General features: G+C 46.4%; 1 protein-coding gene across 1 annotated transcript in view; it reads right to left on the bottom strand.

Annotated features, from left to right (window-relative positions):
- The window catches only part of CSMD1 (CUB and Sushi multiple domains 1), a 2,072,278-nt gene that overhangs the window by 15,266 nt on the left and 2,034,667 nt on the right, over positions 1 to 22,345 (bottom strand). The window contains exons 58-66 of the mRNA XM_061404066.1: positions 20,120 to 20,296; positions 19,311 to 19,490; positions 16,805 to 16,978; positions 16,173 to 16,346; positions 14,600 to 14,673; positions 12,499 to 12,610; positions 9,847 to 10,026; positions 4,674 to 4,718; positions 1,313 to 1,471 (exon numbers count right to left, since the gene is read on the bottom strand). Coding sequence (XP_061260050.1) covers positions 1,313 to 1,471; positions 4,674 to 4,718; positions 9,847 to 10,026; positions 12,499 to 12,610; positions 14,600 to 14,673; positions 16,173 to 16,346; positions 16,805 to 16,978; positions 19,311 to 19,490; positions 20,120 to 20,296 — 1,275 coding nt within the window. The remainder of the gene's footprint in view (positions 1 to 1,312; positions 1,472 to 4,673; positions 4,719 to 9,846; positions 10,027 to 12,498; positions 12,611 to 14,599; positions 14,674 to 16,172; positions 16,347 to 16,804; positions 16,979 to 19,310; positions 19,491 to 20,119; positions 20,297 to 22,345) is intronic.

Consider the following 22,345-nt stretch of genomic DNA (forward strand, 5'->3'; position numbering starts at 1 on the left):
GATTTGAGATCCCAGTCTATCTATTTATACATTCACAGGGTCAAGGTGCAACGCAATTTCGGGGACCCTAGATCATGAATTCATAAATAGGTACCTGTTAAAAATCTGTGAGTATGGATTATTTTTCTTTTCCTAAATCCAGAGTGTGTGCACTGTTTTTAGGTGTTTTCCCAGGGCTTCCCTGGCGGCTCAGATGGTAAAGAATCTGCCTGCAATGCAGGAGACCTACGTTTGATCCCTGGGTTGGGAAGATCCCCTGGAGGAGGGCATGGCAACCCACTGCAGTATTCTTGCCTGAAGAATCCCCATGGACAGAGGAGCCTGGCAGGCCAAGGTCCATGGGGTCACAGAGTCGGACACAATGCAGTGACTAAGCACAATGCAGCAACAGCCAGGGGAGCAGGGAAGTGAGACGTGAGGGATGGAGGAGTCCCGAGCGGCTCTCATACTTTGTGGGGTGAACCGTGTGTGTGTCTGGTCATCAGTGACATGTGGGTGCCCCTCGGGGGCCCTTTATGTTCAGAACCCAGGCTGGGACTTGTGGATAACTCAGTCTGAACCCTTTGGAAGTTGGTCAATAAAAAAGGATACACCGTTATAAGTGAGATAATTTGGAAAGAAAAAAAGGCAGTAGGTTCAGTCTCAAGGTGATTCTGTATCCTGTGGGTTGATGCTCTCAACCCACGTGGGCTGGAGATTCTAATCACTGAGATCCTGACCGCAGAGCTCAAATCCTACTCCTGCCCTGTCACTTAGGAAGGCCGCTTAGTTTTCCTGGGTATCTCTTTTTCTTTAACCAGTGAAAAAAGAAAAAAAAAAAGAAGTGTTTAATAATAATACTTAAATCACAAGATTGATGCAAGAAGGAAATGAACAATATATATATATAAAGCACTTAAAAGTGTCTCTTGCTTAAAAATAAACCAGAGTTGGTTCTTTTCTTTTTAATTGTTTTTTTAAACTGAGACCCATCAATAAAAGCTCACCAGGAGCAAATAAGTTTTAAAGAATGACAGCAAGGGTATATCAAAGCTGTGAATTTTGAAGATGTGACTATCTGGACATTCATCTTACCTCTTTGATGTAACATGATCTGTGTGTAATCTGGAGAAAATTAATTTGCTTTTCTGTACTGGTTTTGTAACCTTTTAAATGAGGAAAGAGCACCATCCTGCCCCAGTCACTGAGATGACCTAGTGAGAGGCAGCAGGTGCAAAGCCTGGTAACAGCAGCCAGCACTTGGCCCGTGTTGGGGCCCCCTTTGCCAGAAGACTGATGGAGGGTCTGGTGAGGGAGCTCCCTGGGTACCTACCTGTCAACTTCAGCTCCCCCTGGGAGTCAGTGAACGTCGCATTCACTTTGCTGCTAGTTGCATTGAACCAATCGACAGTTAGGGTCGCAGGCTGTCTTTTCCCTAAATATTCGTAATATCCCTTCCACACCGAATGGATGAAAAACACATCTGAAGGAACTGTGGGGGGAAAAAACAGACAAATGTTAGCACACACAGAACAGTTACATTAGACGTTTTACTACACAGAAGGCATAGCATTGCTCATTAAGACGGCACAACAGTGGCGATGGTGATGACGAAGAAGACCTGTGTCCATGTCCCTTCACAGCAGGTTTGTAAGAGTCAGGTGAACCAGGTGGGAGCAGGCAGGTTACTGTGACATGCAGTCATCTGTCACTGGGGTGGATGCCAGTGCACCTGTGTTACCAGATCCACAAGGGCCAGCGTGTGTGGTGAACTGGGACTGCAGACACTAGGTAAGGTCTCATCAGCCAGGCTGAGCTGGAAATCACTACTGCCGTGTCACTGACTATCCGAGTGCACTTGCTGTGGGAAGACTTAGGAGGCTCAGAGGAACTGACGTCTGCCAGGGCCCTTCTGCCCTCAGAAAGCCTGCATTTCACAGCACCACTTTGACTGCACAGACCCGGCTTATGGAAACAAAGATGCTTTATTTCCCAAGATCTTTATTTTGTAAGTAAAGCCAATCTCTCATCTAGCTCTTCTGCCCTACTCTAATCCCCCTGATGAGAAATAGTCCAGAATTGGTAAGAAAGCTAGACTAAATGATGTCAAAAACCAAAGGCAAACTGTCTTCTTAAAATATTACAATTCATCTGGGACAGGAATTCTTACAAAGATTATTGAGCTATTCTCTCTTTTCAGTGGTTATAAACAAATTAAAACTTTTCACATTTCTGCTAATAAATAAGTCTAAAATCCTGCTATTTTTACAGTATTGCTATAACATTTTACAGGGGAATTGATGTAAATATGCATCAGTGAATCCACTAAATTTCTCTCTGCTCTGTCTCATGACACGTGTAAATCGTTTAATTGGACAACATCCGCCATGAGTGGGACTGGTCACAAGGTACTTTTGGACTTCCTAGGTATAACTCCAGTACTCTTGCCTGGGAAACCCCACGGATGGAGGAGCCTGGTGGGCTGCAGTCCATGAGGTCGCTAAGAGTTGGACACGACTGAGCAACTTCCCTTTCACTTTTCACTTTCATGCACTGGAGAAGGAAATGGCAACCCACTCCAGTGTTCTTGCCTGGAGAATCCCAGGGACGGGGGAGCCTGGTGGGCTGCCGTCTCTGAGGTCGCACAGAGTCGGACATGACTGAAGCGACTTAGCAGCAGCAGCAGCAGGTATAAAGAAAGATGCTGGTCTCCCTAAATGTGTTTTTAGCAAACACACTTATAGCCACAGTGTGGTGAGGACAAAGCACAGAGTCCCTGGTTGAGCTTTTCTTTCCGGCTCCACTGGACGTTTGCCTGTTTTCCCAGACAGGCTGACCCTACAAGACATCTCCCGACAACAGAACAATGTCAGCACTTGCTGGGGCTTTGATGGACCCAACTTCCTAATAGTAATAGTTTTAAAACTCAAGTTTGAAGCAAGGACTTGACACAGGCCTCTAACACAGATGCTGATTGATCAGGACACTGAGCAGGCCCGTCATCAGCAGTATCACCAAGGCCCACTTTTCATCAGCAAGCCCGAGATGCCTCGTTTTCCTTTTCTTTTTTTTTTAATTTTTATTTAAAAAAATTTTTTTAAAATATAAATTTATTTATTTTAATTGGAGGTTAATTACTTTACAATATTGTATTGGTTTTGCCATACATCAACATGAATCCACCACAGGTATACACGTGTTCCCCATCTTGAACAGTATCCAGATCACTTTCCCTAGTTCGAAGGGGCACACCCAGTGGAAGCCATGAATGTGCCGAGGTCCTCTTGGCGGGTCGCACACCCATTGGCAGGTCGGGTGGGCCAGCTGGGCTGGGCACCAGGAGAAGCAGCAGGTCAGCGGGGAAGCTCCGACTGTGCTCAGCTGCAACCACTGGGGACATGGAGGATCCTTTTGGGTCCTTGTCCTCTGACCTGTTGCTGGTGGTTTGCAGTGTAATGTAACCACCACAGTGGAGGTGCTAGACTGTGTGCCTATACAAAGAAGCTGTTTCATCAGTGCTTCCCTTCAGAGAGGATAGGGCACATTGAGGTAGAGTCTGTAGCACTATAGCTGATTCATACTGTTGTTTGGTAGAAACCAATGCAATATTGTAAAGCAATTATCCTTCAATTAAAAATAAATTTAAAAAGCTTGCAGATTTGTCATTGACCTTGACAGAATCAGCAAACAGAACATACCACCACCATCCACTGTGTTTCCTTCAATCAAAGAAAACATTGCCTGGATAGAGCACTGATTTCTGTGTTTGATTTTCAAATAACATTTACATAGAATAGCACAGAAAAACATTTTAAGGTAGGTCTTATACTTCATGGTGTACAATGCATGAATTCCTTTAACCATGTTGGAACTTTTTGCCTCATCTAAGAATTAAATGCAAAACCCAGCAACTGTGACTGAACTTACAGCATTTCACATACTCTCTCCACATTTGACCCTGGAACAGAGTTTATGGCTAAGAAACCAGTGTGAAAACCTGAATACAGAAAACACCAAAAAATGCAACTTACCTAAGTGTTTTCTGTTGTATTTTTTTTGTTTGTTTGACTTACATTATAACTTGGGGACACACTATATTGTTTAAATATTCTCTAAATTTATAACAGGCCAGGTGATTTGGAGTAACAAACATCTTCATTAGGAAATAAACCTGCACCTTTCCCGTTTGCTACGGCATGCATTAAGCAAGGTATCACACACAACAGAAAGCGAGAATTAAAGTATCAGAGGCAGAGGATGGAGATACTTGGGGAAGGATGCACCCCACAGTTGAACTGCTGGAATGCACAGCTGTCATGATGTATTGTTTACTGTAGCATCCTCGTGTGGAGGAAAGACGCACAACCCTCTTTATAAGGCTCTCCGTTATACCACATTCTGGCTCAACATCTGATGTCCACTTCTGCCTACAAAATGCCCAAGGTACCTTTTCGTAAAACAGCGTGAGACAATGACAAAGGTTTTCCTTTTAAGTAAAGTATTGTTATTCCATTAACAAACCATGGTTATGAGAGAAACAGGAACCTGTGTGGGCTTGGTGTTTTAAATAACTGAAACTTTAATTTGTTTATGGACTAAAGCAATCAGAAATTTGTTTCTTTGGCTGCACAGAGTATAGTAGAGAACAGATCATCTTATTTGATTTAAATCTGTAACTGTTCTGGTATACAAACCTGGAGTTTTAGTAACTGTTTCATTAACTTCTCTCACTCCTTTACCTACAAGTAAAAAGACAAATTATCACTTTCAAAAAACATTTATTTTTGAATAAGTTTGAAAAAATGTCAAACCGAAGCAATGTTTGTTTCTCCAGATTTCTTGAATGCACAAAATAATATCTTATACATCTCCACTTTAACCCATATATTCACAGCATAACGTCCTTTGCTTTTGTGGGAAAACTGAGTTTCTTAGTGGAAATCAATTTGGATCTGACTTGTGCATTCAGTGTGCTACAACAGAGAGCCTTGTAAAGGAGGGTGTTCATACCCTTTCTCACTCCTCTTTGGGATCTCCTGCCCCCAAGGGAAAGGTAATTTATGAAATTACTTTGTAAAGAGTTACAATCCATCTCAATTTTCCAAGTCCCCACCCTGATCAATGAACTCACGAGTTAGCAGTGAACATCAAAATACTTCCTCTGCAAAATGTTTAATTTGGTCTATCAACTTAGATTTAACTCATAATCTCTTTGATTTCATAGTTTTGTATCAAACTACAAATTACTACTTTTTTAAAAGTATGTATTTGTCTATTTCAGTGAGAGAGAGGAAAGGGAGACATAAGTGACTTAATTCCTAACGTGAATTCAACTGAAGATTTATGAGGGGATTCTGACAGAAAGTTGTTTCTGGGGAATTTTGACGGAAAATAGGGGGATTCCAAGGAAATCCCAAATTCTGAGGGGCAGAAGCAAGTTTCTGAGGGATTGCCAAGGGGCAGAAGGGGTTTCCAGGGGATTCCTGAGGGGCAAAAGGGGGTTTCTGGGTGATTCCCCATCAGCAGATGGTGGTATCTGGGGGATTCCCCACTGAAAGAAGAGGGTTTTTTTTTTTTTTTTTGCAGGGAAATCTGAGGGGCAGAAGAGAGTTTCTGGAGGAATCCTGAGGGCAGAAGGGGGTTTTCCGGGAATTCCCCACCAACAGAAGGTGGTTTACTTGGGGATTCCCCACCAGCAGAGGATGGTTTCTGGGGATTGCCCACGAATAGAAGGGAGTTTTCAGGAGGATTCCCCACAGGCAGAGGGTTTCCAGGGGATTTTCCAGCAGTGGAAGGTGGTGTCCAGGGTATTTTCCGAGGACAGAAGGGGGTTTCCCCCAGGGAATCCTGAGGGCAGAAGGTAGTAAGTATCCAGGGGAATCCTGAGGGGCAGAAGGGTGTTCTGGCTGGGGGAATCCTGAGGGCAGAAAGTGATTTCCGGGGAATTCACCACCAGCGGAAGGTGGTTTCAGGGGATTCCTCACTGACTGAGGTGGTTCCCAGGGGAATCCTGAGGGCAGAAGGGCATTTTTGGTGGAATCCTGAGGGTAGAAGGGGGTTTCTGGTGAAATCTGAGGGCAAAAAAGGTTTCTGGGGGATTCCTGAGGGCAGAAGGCGGGTTCTGGGGGATTCTGAGGGCAGAAGGGGATTTCTGGTGTAATCCTGAGGGCAGATGGGGGTTTCTGGTGGAATCTTGAGGGCAGAAGGGGGTTCTGATGGAATCCCGAGGGCAGAATGTGGTTTCCAGGGGAATCCTGAGGGCAGAATGTGGTTTCCAGGGGAATCCTGAGGGCCGAATCGGGTTCTGGTGGAATCCTGAGGGCAGAAAGGGGTTCAGGTGGCATCCTGAAGGCAGAAGGTGGTTTCCAGTGGGAATCTTGAGGGCAGAATTGGGTTCTGGTAGAATCCTGAGGGCAGAAGGTGGTTTCCAGTGGGAATCTTGAGGGCAGAATTGGGTTCTGATGGAATCCTGAGGGCAGAAGGGGGTTCTGGTGGAATCCTGAGGGCAGAAGGGGTTCAACAGTGGAATCCTGAGGGCAGAATCGTGTTCTGGTGGAATCCTGAGGGCTGAAGGGGGTTTCTGGTAGAGTGCTGAGGGCTCATTGGGGTTCTGGGGTGGAATCCTGAGGGCAGAATGTGGTGTCCAGGGGAATCCTGAGGGGTAGCATGGGGTTTCCGGGGCAATCCTGAGGGCAGAAGTGGATTTCTGGTGGAGTTCTGAGGGCAGAACGGTGTTCTGGTGGAATCCTGAAGGCAGAAGAGGGTTTCTGGTGGAATCCTGAGGGCAGACTGCTGTTTCCAGGGTAATAATGTGGGCATAAGCAGGTCTCGTGGAATCCTGAAGGCAGAAAGGGGTTTCTGGTAAAATTCTGAGGGCTGAAGGGGGTTCTGGGGTAGAATCCTGAGGCTTGAAGGGGTTTCTAGGGGAATTCTGAGGGCAGAAGGCAATTCTGGTGGAATCCTGAGGGCTGAAGGGGGTTCTGGAGTGGAATCCTGAGGGCAGAAAGTGGTTTCCAGGGGAATCCTGTGGGTAGAAGGGGATTCTAGGGTGGAATCCTGTGGGCAGAAAGTGGTTTCCAGGGGAATCCTGTGGGAAGAAGGGGGTTCTGGTGGAATCCTGAGGGCTGAATGGGGTTCTGGAGTGGAATCCTGAGGGCACAATGTGGTTTCCAGGGGGATCCTGTGGGCAGAAGGGGGTTCTGGGATGGAATCCTGAGAGCAGAATGTGATTTCCACGGGAATCCTGAGGGGTAGTATGGGGTTTCCAGGGCAGTTCTGAGGGCACAAGTGGATTTCTGTTGGAATCCTGAGGGCAGAAGGGGATTTCTGGTGGAATCCTCAGGGCTGAAGGGGGTTCTGTTTGAATCCTGAGGGCAGAAGGGGTTTCTAGGTGAATTCTGAGGGCAGAAGGGGATTCTGTTGGAATCCTGAGGGCTGAAGGGGTTTCTGTTCGAATCCTGAGGGCTGAAGGGGTTTCTAGGCGAATTCTGAGGGCAGAAGGGGATTCTGGGGGACTCCTGACTGCAGAAGGGGATTTCTGGCAGAATCCTGAGGGCAGAATTTGCTTTCCAGGGAAATCCTGATGGGCAGTAGGGGGTTTCTGGGGGAATCCTGAGGACAGAAGGGGATTTCCAGTGGAATCCTGAGGACACAAAGGGGTTCTGGTGGAATCCTGAGGGCAGAAGGGGGTTCTGGGGTGGAATCCTGAGGGTAGAATATGGTTTCCAGGGGAATCCTGTGGGCAGAAGGGGGTTCTGGTGGTGGAATGCTGAGGGCAGAATATGGTTTCCAGAGGTATCCTGAGGGGGTAGTATGGGGTTTCCAGGGCCATCCTGAGGGCAGAAGGGGATTTCTGGTGGAATCCTGAGGGCAGAAGGGGGCTTCTGGTGGAATCCTGAGGGCTGAAGGGGGCTTCTGGTGGAATCCTGAGGGCAGAAAGGGTTTTCTGGTAGAGTTCTGAGGGATGAAGCGGGTTCTGTTGGAATCCTGAGGGAAGAAGGGGGTTTCTGGGACAATCTTGAGGTCAGAAGGGGGTTTCCAGGGGAATCCTGAGGGAAGAAGGAGTTTTCTGGTGGAATCCTGAGGGGCAGTAGGAGGTTTCCAGGGGAATCCTGAGGGCAGAAAGGGGTTTCTGGTGGAATCTTGAGGGCAGAATGTGGTATCCAGGGGAACCCTGTGGGAAGAAGGGGTTTCTGGTGGAATCCTGAGGGAATGTGTGGTTTCTAGGGGAATTCTGAGGGCAGAAGGGAGTTTCCGGGGAATCCTGAGGGTGGAAGGGGGTTTCCAGGTGAATCCTGAGGGCAGAAGGGTGTTTCTGGGGGAATCCTGAGGGCCAAAGAGGATTTCTTGTGGAATCCTGAGGGCAGAAGGGGGTTCTGGGGGAATCCTAAGGGCAGAAGGGGGTTCTGGGGTAGAATCTTGAGGGAAGAAGGGGTTTCTAGGGGAATTCTGAAGGCAGAAGGGGATTTCTGGTAGAATCCTGAGGGGCAGTAGGGGGTTCCAGGGAATCCTGGGGGCACAAAGGGGTTCTGGTGGAATCCTGTGGGCAGAAGGGGGTTCTGGTGGTGGAATCCTGAGGGAAGAATATGGTTTCCAGGGGAATCCTGGGGGCACAAAGGGGTTCTGGTGGAATCCTGAGGGCAGAAGGGGGTTCTGGCGGTGGAATCCTGAGGGCAGAGTATGGTTTCCAGGGAAATTCTGAGAGGTAGTAGGGGGTTTCCAGGGCCATCCTGAGGGCGGAAGGGGTTTTCTGTTGGAATCCTGAGGGCAGAAGGGGGTTTCTGGTGGAATCCTGAGGGCAGAAGGGGTTCTGGGCTGGAATCCAGAGGGCAGAAATGTGTTTCTGGTGGAATTCTGAGGACCGAAGGTGGTTTCTGGTGGAATCCTGAGGGCAGAAGTAGTTTTTAGGGGAATCCTGAAGGCAGAAGGGGATTCTGTGAATCCTGAGGGCTGAAGGGGGTTCTGGGCTGGAACCCTGAGGGCAGAAATGGGTTTCTGGTGGAATTCTGAGGGCAGAAATGGGTTTCTGGTGGAATTCTGAGGGCAGAAGGGGGTTTCTGGTGGAATCCTGAGGGCAGAAGGGGTTTTCCAGTGGACACCTGAGGGCAGAAAGGGTTTCTAGAGGGGATCCTGAGGGGCAGGAGGAGGTTTCCTGGGGAATCCTGACTGACAGAGAATTCTTTCTTTCAGAATTGAAAAGTGCTGACTACACATAGGCCCCACGAAGCTCCTCCTAAAGGCATGGGCTGTATCAGTGTCATGTCTGTTTCTGTTGCTTTGCCATCATGTCCAGGTGTGGTTTGGTGAAGAAGCTGAAGGTGTGTTGCTGTCAGCTCTGACTAGGTGTTACTTTTATATGTAAATACACAACTTTGTGAGTCATTAGTACATCATTCTGGTGGTGTTTTTGTAAGTTTAAAAAACAGAACCAATGTCAAGGACACACAAACTTATATTCTACCACTAAATAGCTGTGGTCTCAAAAATAACACACCTATGTTATATATTCAACATTGGTGATCTTTGCCCATTTTCATTAAAAAAATACATTTTCCAAAGACATACTGTATTTTATTTTCCTTTTAACTCAGTGTGTTTTTCTTTGATTTGATTTGCAAATTTGTGATTTGCAAATAATGAGACCTGCACCTCTCCTTGGCTTGTGCTGCCTCTGCATTCAACACAGACTGCACACATATTCACACACACAGCTCACACACAGCATGCACAGATTTGGGGGGAGGGTGACGGACAGTGCTTCCAAGAGGCTACTACTTGGGCGTCTTCCACCTGGACACGAGCCTGGTGGGCAACTGACACTCATCCTGGTCTGCAGGGACCCACTCTCACTTCTCACCAGTAACTTACTTTTACAGACAGGGGACTTCCCTGTCCATTTCATGTCTGCTTTACACGTCCTGTGCTCAGATCCACCTGCGAGGAAGAATCCCGGATGGCAGGTGTATACCAAGGTGTAGCCAAAGGTGGGGAGGTCAATGGCTCTCACATCTGCATGGGCTGGTGTTTCAGGCTGGCGGCAGGCGTGAGCTGAAATGGGATTTAGTCCATTAGTAAGTCCACTGGAGCCTAAGCATGTGTGTCAAAGGAAATACAGAGAAAGAGATGGAAATGGCTATAAAGTTAGTTTACCATTTAAAATTGAGAATATGGGAGCTTTACAGATCACTGACACTCTGGTCTCTGCAGCTTACAGCACAGCAGAGCCTTTGTGTTGCCAGGTCTCTCTCTTCCTCTCCCTCCACCCCTCCCTCACTTTTTCCTCCTCCTCTGTCTCTGCCTGCCTGTCTGTCTTCTATTTATCATCTGTCTATCATCTGTCTATCTAGTCTCCTTTGCATACATATATATATGTAATTATGTATAGAAATTTAGAAATCATAGCTTTAAAATAAACACTTCTGACATACTGTTAAGGTAAGTGGGGCCTCCCTGGTGGCTCAGATAGTAAACAGTCTGTTTGCAATGCAGGAGACCCAGGTTCAATCTCTGGGTAAGGACGATCCCCTGGAGAAGGGAATGGCTACTCACTCCAGTATTCTTGCCTAGAGAATTCCATGGACAGAATTGTGTCCATGGACACATGGACATTCAAATTCCATGGACAAGTCAAATGTGGAGCCTGGTGGGCCACAGTCCATGGGGTCACAGAATTGGACATGACTGAATAACTAACACTAAGATAAATAATATGTTAAATTTCTTTAAAAAGCAGCCCTTTAAATAGACAGATTAATGTGTATTTTAAAATAGGCTTTGATTTTTGTCCAGTGCCAACTAGCAAATTTACTGCTCAGTTAAATGAATAAATAATTTTGGCCAAAATCCACTGTGTGTCTAGAAAATTAATTGAAATAGATTCTTTTTTCATTTAAAATATCACTTAAGAATAAATGAGGTTGTAATTGTTTTTGTTTTTTACTTGAGTTGTGTCTGACTCTTGTGACCCCATGGACTGTAGCTTGCCAGGCTCCTCTGTCCATGGGATTTTCCAGGCAAGAATACTGGAGTGGGTTGCCATTCCCTTCCACATGGGTTCTTCCCTACCCCGCAGGATAAAACCTGCGTCTCCTGCATTGGCAGCCAGATTCCCTGCTGAGCCACCAGGGAAGCCCCAAGGTTATTATGTGCTGTGCTGTGTGTGTGCTGTGTTAAATTGCTTGGGTTATGTCCGACTCTTTGGGACCCTATGGACTGTAGCCGCCAGACTCTTTTGTTCATGAGATTCTCCAGCCAAGAACACTGGAGCAGGTTGCCATGCCCTCCTTACAGGGATCTTCCTGACCCAGGGATCAAACCGATGTCACTAACTTATGTCTCCCGCATTGGCAGGTGGGTTCTTTACCACTAGCGCCCCCTGGGAAGCCCCGTGCTTGATCTCAAATAAGTTATCATTCTTCATAGAGTACACATTTATATCTCAAATATAGGACTTGGCCAAGTATTATAAAACAAGTTTATATGATTAACGTCACTAATGCAATCTTTTTAAGTATTGTAGTATTTTTCACTTTGACAGACTTTCAAGGTGGTGGTGGTTTAGTCACTAGGTTGACTCTTGCAACCCCATAGACTGTAGCCTGCCAGCCTCCTGTCCGTGGGATTTCCCAGGCAAGAATACTGGAGCCATTTCCATTTCCTTCTCCAAATTTTCAAGGTAATGAAGACCTAATGTTAGCTAGCTCCACACACAGACGCACACACCTATGTGTATATAATACATATACATGCATGTATGTGTGATATCTCTGTATAATATTCACACAGAGGATTCACGTAGAGATTTAGAATAGAGATGATAGCTTTGAAATAAATACTGATACATAAATACAAAAAATTCACAACTTATATACTCAGAAGATATTTGTATATAGCTAACCTAGTAAGAGTTAGATACTACCTTGCCCTAGATTGGTAGAGGATGAAAGGCTGATTACTAATCATTACATTTCTCCTAATTCTCATGATTAAATCACAAAACAAAACTTGGTCCTAAGTATTTGAATTATCAATTCATATGGACTCCAAAAAGAATAGTTTAAAGACATGTATTAATACTCTGATGAGTCACATGATCTTTAGTGACCTGAGGTGAACATCCTAGGGGAGCAGTAGCACATGCAGGTTTTCTCTCGGTGAGTATTAACCAGCATGTTATTCACTGGTCTTTGGTTAAGGACAGTTTCTCAGGCTTTGGGGCCTGGATATCACCGGAGGTGCCTGGGGACTACAGACTGGGGTCCCCCTGCTCCTCTTCACCCGACCTGCCCCTGGCCCCCAGAGCTCAGATACCGCAGGGGTGTGCAGGATAGCACTCAAGATTCAAACTTCAACCAACTCTGGGTACTGCTGCTGATGGTTCTAGGGAGTCAGACTCTGAGAAATGAGTTTAGGGAATGGAAAGTAAACAAACAAAAATAAGCCTCTCGTTTCTCAGGAAGGTGAATTCTTCCAGCTACTGGAGAGAGGACAGGCCCTGCCCTTGCACAGGGTCACACTTACGGATGCACTCTGTCTGGATGCCGCTCCACGTCAGGTTCGCCAGGCAAGTTCGAGTTGTAGAGCCTTGGACGTGGTAACCTTTTCGGCACCGGAAAAACACCATACTTCCAACCTGGAGGATAAAGCCAGCACCAAACTCAGAGGTGATGTGGACACACACTGGAAAGCACACTCCAGGGTCAGGTCTGAATCAACGTGTACATGTAAAATGCAGGTTAAAGTGTCAGACACCGTTGTTCTTGTTGTTTAGTTGCTCAGTTGTGTCCAACTGTTTTGTGACCCCATGGACTGCAGCCCGCCAGGCTCCTCTGTCCAAGGTATTTCTCAGACAAGAATACTGGATTAAGCTGCCATTTCCTTCTCCAGGGGATTTTTCCAACTGAGAGATCAAACCCACATCTTGTGCTTGGCAGTGTTGGACACAGTACAGGTTGTTCAATGGATCGTGTGAGGTCTTAGATACAGTGACTCATGATTATTTAGAAGCAGTTTATTTGGGTAAAAAAGTATACCTTTTCTCTTTAGTTTTAGCCTTATCTCTCTTTAGTTTGTGATAACTGTTTTTTTCCCCTCTGCTAGTCCTAGTGTTCTTGCCTGGAGAATCCCAGGGACGGGGGAGCCCGGTGGGCTGCCAGACGTCTATGGGGTCGCACAGAGTTGGACACGACTGAAGTGACTTAGCAGCAGCAACAGTCCTATTCTGGGCTTCCCAGGTGGCTTAGCAGTAAAGAATCCACCTGCAATGCAGGAGACCTGAGTTCGATCCCTGGGTTGGGAAGATCCCCTGGAGGAGGAAATGGCAACCCACTCCAGTATTCTTGCCTGGAGAATCCCCATGGACAGAGAAGCCTGGCGGGCTACAGTCCCTAGGGTCGCAAAAGAGTCAGATGTGACTTTGAGACTAAACAAGTCCTATTCTAAGCAATTAGTGTTTGTTAGCAAATTATTTTAGCACTTGGGGGAACTGGCTTGGAGGCTGATAAGGACTCCATCATAGAATCCTCCAGAACTATTCTTCTGATGCTCTCAGTCATCTCTTTAAAAGATGGCATCTGGACTTTAAAATGATTAGTAAATCTTGCCTTGGGTCCAACCTGTTATCCAGGATAGTGTAACTACTCTGTCATAAGGGGAATGGTGGGTTCACCCCTCCCGATTAGCTTCTCACAGCAGATCACAGGACTGCGTCACTGAAAGCAATCGTCATGAAGGTTCACTTACTACAGGACACATGCAGGCAAGTTAGAGATCACTGAAACCAGGGGTGACCACAACTTGGGTTTCTTATGGTGAGTTAGTGAGAACATCCACATCTTATATTTTCTGGTATTGCAATATGTTCAGCATATGCCAGAAAACGTTACCTGAAGCTGTAAGGCCACACACGAGACCCTGCATAAAATGCGCTAGATTTAACCTTGGGGGACTGTGAGGCTGTCCTTGCAGAGTGAACCAAGGCTGTCAGGAAGGAGCCAGTGTGGCATCAGGGCAATCAAATGAGGACAGTTTACACTTCAGGAGAAAGGAGAAGTGGCGGAAGAAAAGACTTTTATTCTCAATAAATGGGAACAGTAACTTGAAAGTAGTGTGTATATTCAGCTCTGCCTTTCAAAGCCATCTGATCAGAGAACCTGAAGTCACTCAATTACTTAAGATGGTTGAAATATTTTATTTCAAGCTTCTTCAATTTCCATTTTCAGGTATTTCTCTGATATTCATGTTAATGTACTTTGAAGGCATCTTCTTCTGTTTTTGTCTCTGGAATTTAATGTTATTCACCTATTCTATCTAGTCACCAAGTGGGGTCTTCTTATGTGAGTCAGTGGAAAATCACCCTGTTTGAGATTTGCTGTGTCAATTCAGCAGACAGAAAGAAATATGTATGCTTTCAAATAGAAATTCATATACCAATTAATCCCATGTGAATAAGATACAGTTGTCTCAGTTCTAACAGTTAAAATAATAAGCAGAAATCCTCTTTGAATGGACTATATTTGGGCAAATGTAACATGAGTCAGATATGCTACATAAACACATATATATTTAAGTATCAATTACATTTTAAAATAGAGAAAACCATAGTAAAATAAAAATGGAATACCTCATATCCTCTTGAGCTATTCTGTATTCCAAACTGTGGAGTACCAGGGTCTGGACAGGTGTTATGAGCAGGATCTGAAATTCACACACACACAAAAAAATCAGAACCAGATATGGTTATTACAGGAATTCTAATATTTTTACTAAAAGGCCTTACAAAATTCAGAAAATTGTGTTTTGACAAGTGGACAAGATGTTTTGCAAGAAAATTAAAAATTAAATTGCTATTTTCATCTTTTTTCTGACTTCTTTAGATGTTAATCGTTAGTGTTTTATCAGACTCTAAATTGCCCTGAATATTATTTCCTATGTCAGAAGAAACACATTCTTTTCCATTCTCTAGTTTAAGTTTTCTCTGCTGACATACTGTATTGGTTAGCTAATGATATATATAGTCTTCAATAATTACATATTATCTTTTATTTTTTTGTTGATTTAATTAGACACCATCTAATTTGGTCATCTATTATATTACTCTAAACATAAACTAATTTTCCTAAGATTTAAAAATGTGGAATATATTTAATGCTTCAAAATAAAAGCATATGGCAGACCAACAGTGATATTTGTCTAAAACACTGTAGTACTTCAGCAATCAGTGAGTGGCTTCAGTATGTCAGCTCTCAAGCTGCTGATGGGAAAACAAAATAGATAACTTCAAAAAAGTGTTTTCAAGAGAAACTAACCTATTGGGGGGAAGAAAAAAATGTTTTTTTAGTTTTTCAGAAACAGCCAAAATAAAGCAATAGTTTTATCCCAATGGCAGTAAACTTTAATTATAAAAAGCAGTGTTTCAAAGAAATTATTGTTGACACTGTATTTTTAAGTAGATATTTACTTTCTTAGAAAACAACCAGGGATAGAAGTCATTCCCTGCTTGCTGCGTGTGTGCAGAAGGCCCTCTCCCGCTTGGGGAAGCAGGGTGCGCAGAGCGGCCGGCCCTCACTCATTCAGTCTGCAGGGTGAGGTGGAGGGAGGTTGGGAGGGAGGCACAGAGGGTTCTGGTTCCTGTGTCACTGACGCAGTGACTGTTGACCAGTATAAGTTCCACCTGAACCCTGCCTAAGAGACAGAGATTTAGTCTAAAAATGAAGGGTTTAGGTCATGTAGAGAATCTCTTTTAACTTGTAAGTTTCACTTCATGTTGGAAGGTCAACAGAGCTCGCGTGACCCTGTAGCCCTTTCAGCCGTGGCTGACAGAGCAGGTGGTTTGCTGGGGAGCAGGGGTGGGCTGGGGGAGAGGGTGTCAGGCTCTGAAGTGGGGGGCCCTTCTGGTGCCACGGCAACAGTGAGATCTTCATCAAACTGGTCTTTCCCCTGAAGACCGCGGTTGTCAGCTGACATAGGCAGAGAGGGGGCTGGCAGGGTAAGAGAGTCTAGGAGCTGTTTTTAAATGACTTGTCACATCAACTCCAGGCTCCGTGGCAGGATTTAAAAGAGGCTGCCATCAGCGTGGCTGGTCAGTGCCTGCACAGAGCATCTCCCAGGAGAGCATCACCTGTGTGCCCACAAATGCTCCAGCTTTAGAATGAAACGCCCTCTCCCCAGCCCCAGGGCTGTCTTGCCATCATTACCAATGCAGGTGGGCTGGACGCCACTCCAGGTGCCGTCTGCCTGACAGACTCTCCGGGACGACCCCACCAGGAGGAAGGGGGACTTGCACTGGAAGAAGACTTCAGATCTGTAGGTGAAGATCTTGCCGCTGAGGCGCCCCTCGGCAGGGGTGCCGGGGTCCCCGCAGAACACAGCTAGAGAAGACAACCAGGAGGTCAGTGCACAGTCTGTGCCCCTGGGTCAGGTTAGTCTATTCAGCTTCTCTAACTGCTTTCTGATAAATCCTCCCATTAAGCCCCGGAAGGCTCAGTGGGTAAAGAATCAGCCTGCAGTGCAGGAGACGCAGGTTTGATCCCTGGGTAGGGAATATCCCCTGGAGAAGGAAATGGCAACCCACTCCAGTCTTCTTGCCTAGAGAAGCCCATGGACAGAGGATCCTAGAGGGCTATAGTACAATGGGTCACAAAGCACATACACGCATTAAATCCTTAGGAATCAACGATGAAGAAAAGCACAGAATCTGCCCATGGGCAGTGGGTCTCACACGTGGAGTCTTTAACCTATTGCACCCTGGCTACAAGTCTGGCAGGCTCTCTTCCTCAGACTGCAGCCTGAGGTTTGTGTGCCGTGGTCTGTGCTCCCAAGGACTTACGCAGGCACTGGGGGACCTCGCCTTTCCAGACCCCTCGGCCTTCGCAGGAGAGGATGGCGGGCTGGGAGAGCTGGAAGCCGTGGGCGCAGCTGTAGCTGATGCTGGCACCCCAGCGGAAGTCCGTTCCTTCCACCTTCCCATCCTGGACTGGAGGAGGCTGGCCACACATGACAGCTGTCAGAGAACAAACAGGATTCAACATTCTAGAGTTTCCACCACAACACAGTGCTCCAAGGCCTCACATTTTAATTTCACCCACGTTGCAAAAGACATCTACAAGGGGCTGAATTTTTTAATAGACAAATTGCTGAAGAAGATAGCAAATCAAAATAATAAAACTTTTCTCTAACATTTCCTCATTAATTTAGATCAAGTCCATAAAAGCAAAGTCAAAACATATCCCACCATAAATGAAGGTGGAGTAAACAAGACAGTCTCAGTCTATAAGACAAAGGAAAGACTGTTGTTCCACTGACGTCTTCGTACAATGGTCACCAGAGGCATATTCAGTCAGAAGCATGGTCCTATAACATGAATGCGAGCATTTGAATTTATATAAACAGATGGTAAGAATTTCTTTATCTGAATTTTTTCCTTTATACAAAAGAAAGAAGTGAAAGTCATGAAAGTGAAAAGTCACTCAGTTGTGTCCGACTCTTTGCGACCCCGTGGACTGTAGCCTACCCGGCTCCTCCGTCCATGGGATCTTCCAGGCAAGAGTACTGGAGTGGGTTGCCATTTCCTTCTCCAGAGTCTGTATATAAAGATAGCATATAGTTTCCAAAAGACATACATAGGCTGCTGATGCACTTGCTGAAGAATTGAGCACTAACACTTGCGTGGTTAGAGAAGACCCTGTAAGAAACCGCTTTGCCAGGGTTCTGTCACATCCAGGGGCTTCCCAGGAGTGACTTGCCCACTGGTGCTGGTGTCTGCCTGGCCCGCTCCAGCCATTATTCTGCGACGCCTGGTCTAAGAGCTGCCTGAAAACCCAAGAGCCCCGAGACTTCACACTGGAGAAGGTTTGCCGCTGACAGTCTGGGCACGGAAGGCGGCGGGAGAGGAGACTCAGCCCTATTTCCTCACCTGCACTTTCTCACGGGTGCTCACACCTTCTCACATGAGAAAGACACACAGACACAACCACACGTGCACACCTGGAAGCTGGAAACGGGCCCTCCTCTTGCCATTCTCTTTCTCTCCATCTATCCACTCATTCAACAAAGATTCCTGCAGAACCCCCAAGTGAAGCCTGGGGGAACAGTCTATAGACAGGTCGAGGTCAGGTGACAAGGCCCCCAGGTGGGAACAGTGATGAGTGATGTGGCTCCAGGGAGGAGTGAACAGGGTGGCCAGCAGGAGAAGAGAGAGGTCTCCTCCGTGAGGGCCTGGATGGCTGTGGAAGGATTGTTAATCCACAGACACCAAACAGAGGGACAAGATCTACACAAATGGATCTGAAGTCCAGAGATCAGACGTTCTAGGAATAAGCGCCATGGACACACTCACTGGACTAGAATGCTCCCAACAGGACAGCGTGAGCTGCATTAAACACCTTCTTAGCACCTGCCCCAGAGCTGCACGGTGTTAATAACTGCAGCTGGAAAGAAGGACACGAGAGAGGGCTCCTCACCCTCTGATGGGAGGAAACCAGGATGTGCCAGAATCGCCCAGGCCAGAAGAGGGTAAATGGGCCTCAGGGTGGGGGCTCCTCTGACCTCACAAGACTCGACAGGACGCACCTTCCTCTGAGGTTTCCTGCTGCTCCAGCTCCAGCTCTCCCCTCTCCCTCGTCTAATGACGATAAGACACCCCTTTCTTCTGTGTGGTCACTGCCAGCCTCCATGCCCTCTCCTGCCCCTGCCCCTCCGGCCCAGCCGAGAAGGCCCACAGCTCCCTTTGGAGCTGGTGGAGACGCTCACCCTGCAGATCAGTCCTGCATCAGTGGTCCACCAGCCCCTCTGCTCCCCCAGCCACGTGGATGCTTTCTACCTGCTCGCTCTCTCCCAGGAAAGTCCACCAGCCAAGTCATGAACCTCCCTGTACCCCTTCCTTGTGGTGGGACTTCGTTAGTCTCAGCGTCTGAGGCCCACCAGGCATCAGGACAATGGCGGTCTCTGCCACTGTTCTGCCCTATCTGATGATCGGCTCTGACCTGCCTCTCCAACCCCGTGATGACAGCCACAGACTCAACACAGCCATGCACACCGAGACAGCAGAGCCGGGTTCACAGCACAGACTCCAGAGTCGGCCCTGAAGCCCGAGGTTCCAAGACCTAACCTGCGACCCTGAGAATTTACTGCAGCTCTCTGTGAGTCAGTCTCGAGGCTGTAAAACCAAGATTAAGGTAATAAGAAAAGGAAGTGATTTAATATTTGCGAATGAGTTTACAGGAATGCTGAGCACTTAGAAGGTTTACACGGATGCTTGCAAACTGATGTAAAATGTTAACTCAATAAAGACTCTCCACATGTGAGTGACACACAAGAGAAGCCCCAACACTCGCCTTTGCAGGTTGGTTTGCTGTGATTCCAGGTACTGTCCTTGGTGCAGCGGATGGTGGGGGATGTGGCGGGCTCCATGGTGTAGCCGGGGTTGCACTGGTAGCTGACCGTCTTGTTGAAGGTGAAATCCGTCCCGAACTGGATGCCGTTAGCCAGGGTCCCTGGGTCTCCACAGCTGATGACTAATCAGCAGAGAACAGACAGACAGAGAGACACAGTATCATCATGGGATGACTTATTCCTGGTTTCTGTTTAAGTGACTCTCCTTAAGCTGCTCTTCAGAGCGATGATGCCGTGGCTGAGCACAGCGATACCAGCCTATCTGGGGGACAGTTTTGCTGGCTGGCAGTCAGGAGGCTGCATGTTTGGAACCGCTTATTTCTACTCCACTGATAGTTGTCTGTGTGGATGACAGCTGTCATCCGCGTTCTGTCCTTAACTACATGTCGTGAGGGGTCACCCCACAAGGTCAAGGACAGAGACACAGGCTGAGATCAGAGAACAGGCTCCTGCACCATTTCCCTTCAGACTAACTGGTCTACAGAGAGAAGGAACCTTGGCTTTTCTGAACTCAGTTTTGTAATATCCAACCCAACCAGCCAGGCAAAGCACTTTTAAGCATATAAATAAGAAAGTGAAGAAAAATCTGAAAGTGCTTAGAAAGTGGTCATATTATCAAACATACGTATGATATAATCCTTTTTTTCCCTAGGGATTAAACAATACAGCCCTCTGTAAACTCAACTCCTTTTTCTCAGTCAAGTACGAGTCGCTGTGGGGACCTGGATTTGGCCAGGACGGCGCCACTCACGCGTGCAGTCGGGGGCCGTGCCGGTCCAGGTCCCGTTGGCGGTGCAGTGGCGAGTGGTCAGCCCCGAGGTCCTGTAGCCGTCCCAGCAGGCGTAGACCACTGAGCTGGAGAACAGCACGCCATCGCTGCTGACGATCTTGCCGTGGGTGGGCGTCCCCGGGTTCCCACAGGACACAGCTGTGGGGAGACAGAACAGCAAGGGAGACCCGTTACCACGTGATAAACTCGAGAGGTCAAGGGCCATCTGCGTAACAGCCTGCACATTTATTTAAAAAGTCATCGGAAGGACACTGTGGTCCTCCCCCCACCCCCACATCCTCTGCCTGCCTTTCGTCTGTAGAAAAACTGTAGCCAAACAATGAGTTTAATCAGAGAAGTGAGAAAATGCAGAACCAAAGAAAGCAGTCCAACGAGACAAAATAAAAATAGTTTAGTCATTAAGTCAAGGACCTTTAACAGTTCCTCCTCCAGGGCCATAGATAAAACTGTGAGCCAGGTCCTGTGAGCTCTTTTGTGGAAACGGAATCCCCCACCAGGTGGAGAAGTTAACTGCATGATGACCAGACTGGAGCCATGACACAGGCTGCCACAAGTCTGAGAACTGGCCTCAAGGAAATGGGCACAAACTGATCCTGGAACTGAAGACTGACTGTACTTCAACAACCAAACGACGCTGGTCAGACCACCGGTGACTGACCTGCAGATGACTGTCAGAGCTGTCTGTGCTGTTTCTGCATGTAGCTCCCTCCTCCTGTCTATAAAAGCTCTGTATTTGTGCTCAGTTGTGTCTGACTCTTTGCGACCCCATGGACGGTAGCCTGCCAGGCTCTCTCTGTCCAACGGACATTCCAGGCAAAAATACTATAGTGGATTGCCATTCCTTGCCCCAGGGGATCTTCTCCACCCAAGGACAGAACCTGAGTCTCTTTCATCTTCTGCATTGCAGGCGGGTTCTTTACCACTGAGCCATTGGGAAGCCTATAAAAGTTCTAGACCTCGACTGGCTTTGGAATGGCCGCACCTTAAGTCTCTCTAAATGACCACAATGCTGTGTATAGGCATGAAGAATCAGCTAAGATGGGCAGTGTGACAGGTCTACACTCTATGAGTATCTATCAGGTACGTTCCTTCCTCAGCAAACAAGGAAACTCAGCAGCTGCTGGGTGTGTATCAGTGTGATCTCAATCCATTACAGGATTTTGCCTTTTTTTCATTGAACCTATTTCCCATAAAGATGGTTATTTTTCCTTTTTAATCCTCCCACAATAATACACAACAGACAGACAAAGGATGTGAATTCTAATAAGAAGAATGTATCACGAGTTCCTTTTCTCAGAAAGATGAAAATATTTGCAAACATTCTGGCCTATTTAGATGTTCCACTTTCAAATCTAGCCTGTGAACAAAGACACACTCTCCTTTAAAATATGGAAGAAAACACATTGCAAAATAAAGTCCATTATAATAGAAGTTTATGGAATTGCCTATCATATTATGTTAAAAAATTCACATACTCTCAGATCTTATTTGGACTAGATCTTGTTTGACAAATAAAGAGTATACTTGCTGGTGCTTTTACACTTGTACCTACGCTTCCCTGGTTGCTCAGATGGTAAAGAACCAGCCTGCCATGTAGGAGATGCAGGTTTGATCCCTGGGTTGGGAAGATCCCCTGGAGAAGAGAATGCCTACCCACTCTAGTATTCTTGCCTGGAGAATTCCATGAACAGAGGAGCCTGGTGGGCTATGGTCCATAGAGTCACAAAGAGACACAACTGAGCAACTAACACTTTCACTTTCACTTATCTACATCGGATATAAACTAACCAGTTATAACCCTCTTCCCTGATGAGTCTGGGTTACAATTCCTTCTAACACAGATTGTTCAGTGGTTTATTGGTTGACATCTGAGATGAGGTATGTTTACCAATCATGAGGCAGACTATACCTAACACTCTCTAAAGCTCAGAGTGCTTCGATGGCTGTGACAGAAATTAAAATTTCACTGCAAAAATCCAAGCTGTTGGCCTATTTAAGACCATCACTCCATTGCACAAACTGATTCATTGCTTCCTATGCACAGTTATTGTTCATGAGTATGAATTGAAACAGCAAAGAATTATACTGATCCAACTTGTAACAAAAGACACCCATATCACTATGTTTTATTCCAGTCATATCTGCTATTAAAAACTATGTAGCAATTTTCAAAAGTGACCCGTGAGA

The sequence above is a fragment of the Bos javanicus genome, chromosome 27 (assembly GCF_032452875.1).
Source record: "Bos javanicus breed banteng chromosome 27, ARS-OSU_banteng_1.0, whole genome shotgun sequence".
In the NCBI taxonomy this organism is placed as follows: domain Eukaryota; kingdom Metazoa; phylum Chordata; class Mammalia; order Artiodactyla; family Bovidae; genus Bos; species Bos javanicus.